Raw genomic sequence first — 11840 nt, 5'->3', positions numbered from 1 at the left:
CAATTGTCATATGATTTTATATTTCTTACAGAATTCTCTTAAAAGTTCCAACAAGGTGTCTTAGCATGGACCCCACGGGTAATTGGGCCCAGGATGTGTTACGGTGTGATCTGTGTGAGACCCCGGTCCCTCCTACAGAGTGTATGTACTGTGACATTTGTAACAACTATCTGTGTAGTCTATGTGTGGGGAAACATCTCTCGGACGAATCCACAGAACACAAAGTGGTGCCATTCAAAAAGCGGGGATCTACTACCAAATGTCAAAAGCATTCCTCAAAAGTATGTGAACTTTACTGTGAACAATGTGGCATACCTATTTGTAATCAGTGTGTTTCCTCAAAAGAACACAAAGGTCATGATATTGTTGACGTGGTGGAAACACTAGATAGTCAAAGAAAAATTATGCTGAGCGATTGGCAGGAACTAGAGAAATCTATTTATCCAAAATATCAGGAGATTGCATACAACATCCCAGTTCAGAAAGATGATCTGAAGAAAAACTCCAACAAAATGACTGCAGCTATTGACAAACACGCAGAAGACTTACACAGAGAAATAGACATCATGATCAAGAAACTGAAATTAGATCTTGCTGAAATGGACTCCAATCACCTAGCTGTTCTAAATGAGCATGAAAATAAAATCTTACGCACCATTTCTGAAATAAAGCAAAGAATTGCTGATCTGAAGAAATTACTAAACTCCAATGATGTCAGCCCGGTCTCTGCCTACAAATCCAGGAACGCCGAATTCAGACCTCCGGGGATCAACAAAGACCAGATTTATCGACTGCTTGGTTCTCTGTCAGCATTATCAATTAAAAAAGAAGAACAGGGCTATACAATGGTTTCTAAAGGTGTTAAGTCCCCTTTCCCGAACAAACAACTCCTTGATGTACCACAGATCATCACAAAAATAAACACATCATATGGAAAACCTATGAGATTACGTGGAGTGACCAGTCTGTGTGGTAAAGATATTTGGACGTGTGGTAGTAAAAATATAATAAGTATGTACAACCTGCAGGGGGAATTAGTGAATTCAGTTCAAACCAAGTCCGGGTGTATGCCAGGGGACATAGCAGTGACAGGAAGTGGGGATTTAGTATATACTGATGAAGAATATAGAACTGTAAACATAATAAAGAATACAGAGATACAGACAGTGATCAAACTACAGGGTTGGAGACCTCTAAATGTTTGTAGTACCTGCACTGGTGACCTCCTTGTTGTCATGGACAGTGACGTAGAGAGAAAAACCAAAGTTGTGCGTTACTCTGGCTCCCTGAAAAAACAAACTTTTCAGTTCAATGATAAAGGAGAACCTCTCTATTCATTTTGTTATATCAACATTAAATATATCAGAGAGAACAGAAACCTAGATATATGTGTAGCTGACAGGGATGCCTTTGCAGTAGTGGTTGTCAACCAAGCTGGAAAACTCCGGTTTACCTACTCTGGTGCTCCCTCTACACCCAAGAATTCATTTAGTCCATACGGCATTACAACAGACAGCCAGGGTCGTATCCTGACTGCAGAGGGTAACAGACACATTATCCATATTTTGGACCAGGACGGACAGTTTCTCCGCTACATTGACAACTGTCATTTTGAGGATCCGTGGGGTATATGTGTGGACATTAAAGACAATCTCTTTGTGGCTGAGTGGAAAACAGGTAAAGTGAAGAAAATCCAGTATTCAATATAAACAACCTTGGTTTATATGAATATCACATGTCGACAATATGACCGAGTAACAGTCTTTATGTAACAAATATAATAAACCGAACATTGTATATGATTACCATTGACCGATATGATTACGTTTACGAATAGGAGGAACCTGTATTTAATGTTAAGAACAAACATTTTCATTTATTTATACATATCTTTAGTTTGATTTGTTTGTTAATCAAATTTGAAAAAACTTTGCAAAATGTCAAAAGAATGATAATGTCTATGCATTACATATATATGATTTATATGTGTGGGAGTGTTTTTTCTTAGTATTACACATATGTAATTTACCTGTTTATATATATTAACTTTTTAATGTAGATGAATTATAAATTTGGTTTATCAAAGTACTGCATATTAAGTATGAGCTCTAGACATTGCATAAATTTATTTTTCAGAGATACCGGTAGTTTTCTCTACTTCAATGTAAGGTATTTCCTAAAAAGGGGAACAGTCTTTGGTTTAAAAAAATGTTTGCATTATGGCGAGTGATGTTGGGCAAATGCCCATTCGTTCAACTGTAAAATATAGTTTTGAATAAAGTCTAGCTCACCGAAACAAAGTCGAGGGTGGCGCTAATGCTACACCCTTGGCGTTGGCGTTGATGTCTTGGCCAGGTTAAAGTTTTTGTAGCACGTCCTGTCTCCACCAAACGTTCATGGATGGGGCATCTGGTCATTTATGGGCTTAACAGAAGGAAAATAAATGGTTACTTAATTATCTACATTAAAGCTGACATGAATTCATTAAAGCATTTGGTCGCCATACTAGTCAACTGTCACTGGGGTGTTTATACCAGCCGAGAAAGCATTCAGGTTGCACGAACTTCAAAATGATGGAACTATATGTTAGTAAAAAAGAAGAAAGGAAACTAACATAAGTAAAACATAAAACAGTAGATACCTAATTGTAAGTGATAGTTATTCCAAAAAGTAATTAAGTATATCATCGTTTCTACAAAACACTCCATTTTTCCAACTCTGTGCCGTCTAAGACAATCTGCTACAGTGAGTGGTTTGCAAATGTGCAATGTTGTACGACACAGGAAAACGTTCAACAATGATTGATGGGGTTTTAAATGTGTGCCCGGATTTCAGTCTGTTTTATATCGTCTTTCAATTCCACATATTGTTACGTCCAATGTAACGTGTCCGTGTGAATGAAATATCTGAAGGCGGCGAAGTATGAATAGTGCTCTCAATTTGATAAAGCGGTGTGAAGCGATGAGGGTTCAATAGAAATCGAAAACTAACAACTAATATGGCGGTAGTCAGAAATAAATGGGGAAAATGCGCTTATATATATATATGTATATATATATATATATATATATAGAGGATATCTATATTGTGTAATTTTATATTTGCTTTATCCAACGAGTTGAAATGGTGTATATAATCGCGAGGCTTGCCGAGCGAATATAACCATTTCAACGAGTTGGATAAAGCAAATATAAAATCACACAATTATAGATGTTCTATTTATCTCATACAATTTGATTCATATTATGAAGCTTTTGAGACAGTCCCTTGTGTGACCCAAATTGGTGCTTTTTTTCAAAGATTAAAAACGATGATGCAACGTTGTGTTATGCGGCTATTGTGACCTTGCGCAATACAATTTAGTACGTCATTCCTGAGATAAACCTAACTGTTTTAATGTAAGGTTTCACTGAAATAAACCTTAAAATAATTTTTTAGCTCTAGATAATTTTTCTTAGAGTTTATTCACTTGATTAAATGGAAATTCCGTTTAGAAGACTTGAATAATCAAGTTTGTTGACATACACAAAGTTGCGAATGCTCGTTAGTTTGAATTGACTCGAACAAGGAACAGTTGTTGATGCATGATGTTTAATAAAACAAACACTAGGCTAGCCTTATGATTCAAAATTGAAAATAGTGAAAAAAGATGCTTACTGGTGGTGGAATAAAAGTCTCATGAAACATTATTTCGGTAAGTTCTTGTATATAAACACAACCAGATCGCTCTGTTTTCATCGCGTCGTCAGGATGAACTCCTTGATAGTTAACGTAATTTGTAGTTTTATAAACTTCACAAAGCAAATTGAAAGTTGGAAGTGGGCTAAATTTATCAGAAATCTTGACAAACAAGAAAAAAGGGTCTTGTGGTTACGGTTATGAATAACTTTGCAAAAAAGTTGGGGGGGGGGGACTACCCCCCCCCCCTCACAATTGCCCCCCGGTTCCGACGCCTGTGCTACGCAGTTATGTGTTTTTCTTCATACCGAGCGCAGCGAGAGGCGGGCGAAGCCCGCCTCGCGAAGCGAGGATTAATGGTAACACGTATATATAAGAAAATCAGTGAAAAATGAAAGTTGAATCAGGGGTACTAAGGCCCAAAAAATTTTCTTCCAGCCATGGGCGCCGCCATATTGGCAGCCATTTTGTTTCTAAAAAGTTAGTTCGATCATTGTTTGACCGGTACTTATCGATGTTTGTTGCCCCTAAACTCGATTAAAATGTTCCAATATTTAAATAAGAGGTAATTTGAATCAAAAGAAATAAAAGAGGACACCGAATAAGTTTCAATAGTGCTTCAGTCAAGAAACACGACTAGTTCTATGTATGCCTTATCAAATTATCAGATGGAAAATAAAAACATTAATATCAAGAAACTGATCTTTTAGATACTGAATAAAGTATTCAATTTTATCACCGCAGCATTTATATGAATTAAATTGATAAACAATGAAAGAAGAAATAAAAAAATGTTCGGAATAACGTAACTCTCTTCGGCTATTTCCGAAGATAAAACGTGTATTACGTTTGAAACATGACGTCATAATGTAGACTGAGCACGCGACGTTTCGTTAAACTTTGGCTAATGCTTTGAGTAGGCCTAGTCAATGTGCGGATCCTACTGTGTGCATTTCAAATAAATTTTATTCTACAAAAATCAAACTGCACTGTGTTAAATCTGCGCTCGGTCCAACGGTCACACCGTTTACATATTATTTGTAATTTAAATCTTTGACAAAATCAATTTTATAGCGAGCGCAGCGAGGCGGCGCGAAGCGCCGCTTGCGTAGCGAGCTCCATAGACAACGTGTACGAACGGAGGAAATTCTAGTTGAAATCTGCATATTGTTCAAAGAAAATTTTGTGGACCCGCGTGAAAACGTTCTACTATCCCAGTGATCCTTTGCGGTGCATAGCAACATGGCGGAACAGGAAGCGTTTCTAAGGAAAATTCTTACCTGTAAATCGCATATATCTTTCTCCATTTACCAATAAAACGTCCTTCAAAAACACCAAAGTATGCAACCAATATGCTTACCTAAAAAAAAACCTGTACCTATTTGAACTTTTTCTGACATATGACGTCATTTCCTTCCCCGAATGTGTCCGACAATATACGAAAACTGTCGAGCGCAATAGAAAGTTAAGTATGACGTCACAGTGATCTCGCGTTTTAATTTCCCGCGATAAATTTAGAGGTGGATCAAGCATCTGTACTGGATGTGACGTGTAGGAAGTGACAGTGACTCTTCGGCTCATTAGTTTAGTTTTGACAATTTTTTTGCTTAGTAAATACACATGCAAGTTCCATGGTAAATGTACTGTCATATTGATCCAATCTTACATGGATACGTCAGGTAGGTGACAATTATTAAAAAAGAAAAGTTCAATCATAATTAGATTTACGTGCAGCCACGCGATTTTGTAATGAATAAATAAAAGAAAAAAAATTAAAATATCTACATGTGTTTGTTATAGTTACATATGTGGTCAAACCTTTCAATAATATTGGATGTCACACACTAAAAAAGGGTGAGGGCACATGTCTACAACGCTTATATAGCGTACAAAAATTATAAAAGATTAAAAACAAAATTAATGTAACAGAGGAAAATAATTAAAACACAGGTAACAACAAGGAACAAATGATATATAACACACACACAATTTATTGTTTACTGATCATTATTAAAAGGTAAAGGAATGATAAAACATAATTGTATTTACATAAAAAACGGCTTTGTGTTTATCAAAATATTTTAATAAGTCTGTTTAACATTTTATTAAATTTAAACATAATGCTCAGTGGTAGTTTGTTTTAGTGTATTAGCATATAGGAAGGGTCCATTGGAATCAAAGTTTGATAACTTCGGGTTCCTTGCGATGGTAAAAGTTTTCGAGACAAAGCCATAGATTTTAGCTTATAGGGCAAGTCCACGGGTTGCATTTAACAATGACGACAGATGTGTGGTTCCTTCTGCGCTCGCCCCAACGGTCACACCGTAAAACATATTAGCGAGCGCAGCGAGCTCAATAGACAACGTGTACGAACGGAGGAAATTCGAGTTGAAATCTGCACATTGTTCGAAGAAAATTTTATGAGGCCACGTGAAAACGTTCTACTATCCCAGTGATCCTTTGCGGTGCATAGCAATATGGTGGAACAGGAAGCGTTTCTGAGGAAAATTCTTACCTGTAAATCGCATACATCATTTGCATTTAACAATAAATAATCCTTTTAAAAACATTAAAGTAAACAACACATATGCTTACGTAAAAAACTGTACCTATGACGTCATTTCCTTCCCCGAATTTGTCCGACAATTTACGAAAACTGTCGAGCGCAAAAAGTTAAATATGACGTCACAGTGATCTCGCGTTTTATATTCCCGCGATACATTTAGAGGTGGATCAAGCATCTGTACTGAATGTAACGTGTAGGAAGTACTCAGTAGGGAGTCACCAATACTGATACTTCGCTCGCTATTAACAGTGACTCTTTGGCTGATTAGTTTTGTTTTGATGATTTTTTTTTGCTCAGTAAATACACATGCAAGTTCCATGCTAAATTTATTGTCATATTGATCCAATCATTGTATGTATACATACGTTAGGTAGGTGACAAAAAATTAATATGTTTTACGGTGCTACCGTTCTGGCGAGCGCAGCAAGAATTTCACATACCTTGCATCATTGTCAACTTAGTTTTATTTGGGTATCAACGAACGTCAAAGAATTTTTGAGAGAGTGTTGCTCTACAATAAGTATGCCAAAGGTACTAATTTTAATGGTTATGATACATACAGCGCAACCCCCTTCTTGGAGAGAGAGAGAGAGAGAGAGAGAGAGAGAGAGAGAGAGCGCCCGGTACCTGTTTGTAGGTGTGTAATATTTAATGGTCTGACTATATGCAATATCTACATAATTTTTATAACTGTTTATTTTTTCATTTTATTCCTTTTTATTTAGTTCAAAATGTCCTATTGTTTATTTCCTCCCTACTCATGCACAATTACATGTAGCTTAAAATGGATCGATATGACAGTAAAGTATGGCTCTTGCTAATATATATACATAAAATCTCTATATTAAAAAAAATTAAAAACAAATCATATGCCAATGAGGCAGGTATCGCAGTCTATACTGAAATAGCTAGTACACGCATTACAGATGTTTGATCCACCTCTAAATTTATCGCGGGAAATGTAGCGCGAGTGCACTGTGACGTCATCCATGACTTTGTTCGTCTTTGTTTACGTTTCTCGACTCAATACGAAGGTATGGAAGCATGTAACAAATCTTTTGAGTCTCGCCAAAGCATATGCAGTACTCAAAACGTGTCTTCAAACTTTTAAGTCACTGTAAATTACAAGTTAAAAGTCGGCCATTTTTGGCATAGCACCACGGGTGAAAACATTAGAGAGCATTATGGGACGTAGACAAAAAATTTTGTTTGATGAACTGTAGGTTTAGCTCGTTCTTTTTCCCGCGCACATTGGTTCTTAGAGCTCGCTTCGTTCGCCAGCGCTGCGCGCCGGCGAGCTGCGCTCGCTATTAAAAAAGAAAAGTCTAATCGTTATTAGATCTACGTGTAGCCACGTCATTTTGAAATGAATAAATAAAAGAAAAAAATTAAACTGTTAAAATATCTACATGTATTTGTTATAGTTGCATATGTGCATGGTCAATCGCGCCAAACCTTTCAATAATATTGGATATCACACACTAAAAAGAGGGGGAGGGCACATATGTCTACAACGCTTATATAGCGTACAAAAATTAAAAAGATTAAAAACAAAATTGATGTCACAGAGGAAAATAATTAAAACACCGGTAACAACAAGGAACAAAATGAGAAATAACACAGACACACAATTTATTGATTTTAATGATCATTATTAAAAGGTAAAGAAAAGATAAAAAAAATTAAAAAACCGGCTTTGTGTTTATCAAAATATTTTAATAAGTCTGTTTAATTGTTTAAGTGTATAAGCCTAGGAAGGGACCATAGGAATGAAAGTTTGATATCTTCCGGTTCCTTGCGGTGGTAAAAGTTTTCGAGACAAAGCCAAAGTTTTTTGGTTTAGATAAGTCCACGGGTTACATTTAACAATGATGACAGATGTATTGCTCCTTCTGCGCTCGCCCAAACGGTCACACCGTAAAACATATTATTAATTTTTGTAGTAGATATAGTTATGTTGAAAGTACTAGCAAATCTTCGAAAATAGGTCACTGAAGCGTTGAAGCGAGGGGCTGTGTCAAAAGTAGTTCCGACCGGAAGTATTTGATATAGCATCACCCGTGTGATATAGCAAAGGTTTATCACACGGGTAATATACACCACACGTATGAGATAAATATATATATATATATCCACACGTAGTATTGTATGAAAAAAATCACAACACCGAAACTGTGTAATATAGCAACATGCTCCTGATGATTAAAGCTGATATGAATTCATAAAAACGCATTATTTCCCTTTTTTCTCCGACTACCGCCATATTAGTTGTCGATTTCTATTGTTCTGCTCATCGCTATACACCCCCTATATAAGGCCGAAAACACTATTCAGGCTTCACCACCCCAACACGTTACCTTGGACGAAAAGACATGTAGAAACGCGTTTTGAACAAAAATAATATGACAACCACTGCGCTAGCAAGGAATATCCAACGAACGTCGAAAGACAAACTAAAATCCAGACACAGATACTTCAAAAACTCTCGATAATTGTAGACCGTTTTCCTGTGTATGTTATAACATTGCACATGCGCAATCAGTCACTGGCAGATCGAGCATTGTCAATGATCGCATGGATTTTTTTTTAGAAACCGATAGAAACGATGTTACGTTGTTACTTTCTTGGATTTACTATCATTCTACTGTCTTGGATGTAGTGCCGCCGGAGTTTTCTAAAAGATGCATGAAGAATATAACGAATTAAATCAATTCACGAATAGGTTTATTCATGACACAGTCGCTAGGTTTGGTATATATCGTGCACTAAAGTTTACAAGTCCAAGGAAACTTTTCACTTCAGATCCACTTGTTGGCTCTTTTGCATCCAGTAATGACTTGATCTTGTCACTTGTTGGCCCAATACCATTCTTAGACATCACATGACCCATGAATGTTATTTTGTTCATGCTAAATTCACACTTTGCTTGGTTCAGCGTAAGTCCTTTTTCTTTAATTCTCTGCAATGCTTTTCAAAGTCTTTTATCATGTTCTGCTTTGTCACGCCCATGGATCACAATATCATCTGAAATGTTTTGTACTCCCTCACAATCATGAAATACTTGTGAAATCACTTGCTGATATTTTTCTGGTGCTGATGAAATACCAAACATCAGTCTTTTATATATATACAGGCCTTTGTATGTTACAAATGTAGTGATCTCCCTTGAAGATTCCTCCAACTCAATCTGATGGTATCCACTTCTAAGGTCCAACTTGCTAAACACTTCACTACCATTCACATTGTAGAGTATTTCGTCCACAGTCGGAATAGGGTGTCTTTCACGAATAATCGCAGCAATGGCTTGTCTCATGTCAACACACAATCTGATGTCACCATTGGATTTCGGTACAATAATGACTGGACTGACCCAAGGTGTAGGAGAATTCACTTTCTCAATGATATCCTGAGATTCAAGGTCATCAAGTTGCTCTCCAACTTTCTCTCTCAAACTGTATGGAATCCTGTACATAGCTTGCGCAAAAGGTTTTACATCCTGATCAATATGCAGCTTTAACTTAAAGTTTTTCAGCTTTCCTTTTCCTTGGAAACACTCTGGGTATTCACGAACAATGTCAAATGATTGTACACTGTTGACACCAAGTTTAAGAACTGCTAGATTCATAGCGGTATCTTTGCCTAGCAGTGCTGGTCCTTTTCCATTCAACACATAGAATTCTTCTTCACTACCATTGCCTGTTTCCTCGATCAAGGTATGTGTTCGAAATTTTCCTAACAATTTCAGTGGTTCTGTAGAACTATATGCATAGAGTTTCTTCTCACACTTTTCAGAATAACATTTTAGGCGTTTCTTCTTGAGAGCTTCCCACAGTTCTTTGTCTATAATATTGGCTGATGCACCACTATCTATAACGAATTCCACTGGATGTCCCCCAAGACTGACCGTAACTTTGTCTGACGAATTGTCCGATGTTTTCAGAATAAATGCAAACACATCTGAATCCGATTCCGACTCTACTGAATGAATCTGTCCTCCTCTTTGAGGTTTCTGTGCCATACGTTTTCCTTGTTTTGGCTTCGTTAAGCAGCAGCTCATGAAGTGTCCAACATTCCCACATTTCCTTCATTCCTTATCTTTTGCCGGACATAATGGATCTCTGGCTAAGTGTCCTTCTCTTCCACAACGAAAACACTTATTTCCATACTTTCTGTTCTCAAATCTACCAGTACGTTTTGGTTTATCTGTTTTAGGCCCACGTCCATGAATTTTATTTATTGATGCGACTAATTCGGTATCCATATGTCTTGCCTGTGCCTCTGTCATTTCAAATATCGCCGCTATTGTCCTCAACTGTTCCAGTGTTAAGTCTTTTCCTTTCTCTAACAACTTAGCTCTGATTTTATGAGACCTGCACTTTTCAATCACCTGATCCCGAATTTGCTCATCCTGATTTGCAAAATCACAATATACTGCTTGCTGTCTAAGTTTCGTTATAAACTGTTCTACAGTTTCTTTATCACTTTGTGTTATCTTACGAAATACGTACCGTTCATATGGAACATTCACTTTGTTTTCAAAATGTTTATTTAACGTTTTGACAGCCACGGTATACACACTATCTTCTTGCTCTGCACGGACTTCATTCAGCGTATAATAAATATCCTGAACTTCTGGACCTGCACAATGTAACAGTAAAGCTTTTCTTTGTTCAGGGTTACTCACCCCCTTTCCAACCGCGAAAAGTTCGAAACTTCTATGCCACCGTTTCCAAGAAACTGTGACGGTGTCAGAACCGCTGAGGAGATTGACAAAGAAGAATGTGAACTTCGTATGGGGACGTGAACAGAAGAAGAGTTTTGATACGTTGAAACGTTGTTTGTCAAATGTGGAAACTTTAGGACACTACAGGTTAGATGCAGAAAAAACACAGTGACAGATGCTAGCAATGTAGGCCTTGGAGCAGTCTTACTTCAAGTGCACAAAGGTGAAACGAGAGTCATCTGTTATGCAAGCCGTACATTGTCTGTGGCAGAACGCAATTATTCGACAGAGAAAGAAGCTCTGGCAGTTGTGTGGGCATGTGAGAAGTTCCATATTTACTTGTATGGTGTAGAGTTTGAGCTGATTACAGATCACAAGCCATTAGAAGTTCTTTATGGAAGAAAATCTCGACCAAATGCACGAATTGAACGCTGGTTGTTAAAACTTATGGCATACAATTTCAAAGTGCGTTACTTACCTGGACATCAGAATATTGCAGATGCATTGTCACGTTTGGTGGAAATAACCCTGTGGAAAACAGTAACTCTGTGGAGACTGAACAATATGTGAAATTTATAGCGAGGGAAGCAACGCCTCAAGCATTGTCTACTCGAGAAGTAGAAGAAGTTTCAAAATGGGACGAAGAACTTGTCAGAATTCGTAGATTCATTAAAGAAGGGGAATGGGAAAAATCTTGTGTTGACTATTTTCCATTCAGAGATGAATTTTGTTCTATTGGATACCTTGTGTTACATGGATCTAGGATTGTGATTCCGAGAAGTTTGAGAAAACAGTGTGTTCAGTTGCACACCAGGGGCACTTGGGCATTGTTGGGACAAAACAACAACTTAGGACGAAAGTTTGGTGCCTGGT

The 11840-nt window shown here is 37.2% G+C and overlaps 2 protein-coding genes across 2 annotated transcripts; one reads left to right on the top strand and one right to left on the bottom strand.

The window, feature by feature from the left end:
• The first annotated feature begins 36 nt into the window (after window positions 1-36).
• Window positions 37-1709, top strand: LOC128164018 (uncharacterized). The gene has a single exon (XM_052827728.1). The coding sequence runs from the start codon at window positions 66-68 to the stop codon at window positions 1707-1709; it is 1644 nt and encodes a 547-aa protein (XP_052683688.1). The 5' UTR covers window positions 37-65.
• Window positions 1710-9215: 7506 nt separating this feature from the next.
• LOC128163265 (uncharacterized protein K02A2.6-like) lies at window positions 9216-10262 on the bottom strand. The gene has a single exon (XM_052826810.1). The coding sequence runs from the start codon at window positions 10260-10262 to the stop codon at window positions 9216-9218; it is 1047 nt and encodes a 348-aa protein (XP_052682770.1).
• Window positions 10263-11840: the final 1578 nt, after the last annotated feature.

Source organism: Crassostrea angulata, chromosome 9 (assembly GCF_025612915.1).
Source record: "Crassostrea angulata isolate pt1a10 chromosome 9, ASM2561291v2, whole genome shotgun sequence".
Taxonomy (NCBI): domain Eukaryota; kingdom Metazoa; phylum Mollusca; class Bivalvia; order Ostreida; family Ostreidae; genus Magallana; species Magallana angulata.
The sequence above is the reverse complement of the archived record's forward strand: the minus strand, read 5'-3'. Positions and strand labels throughout refer to the sequence as shown.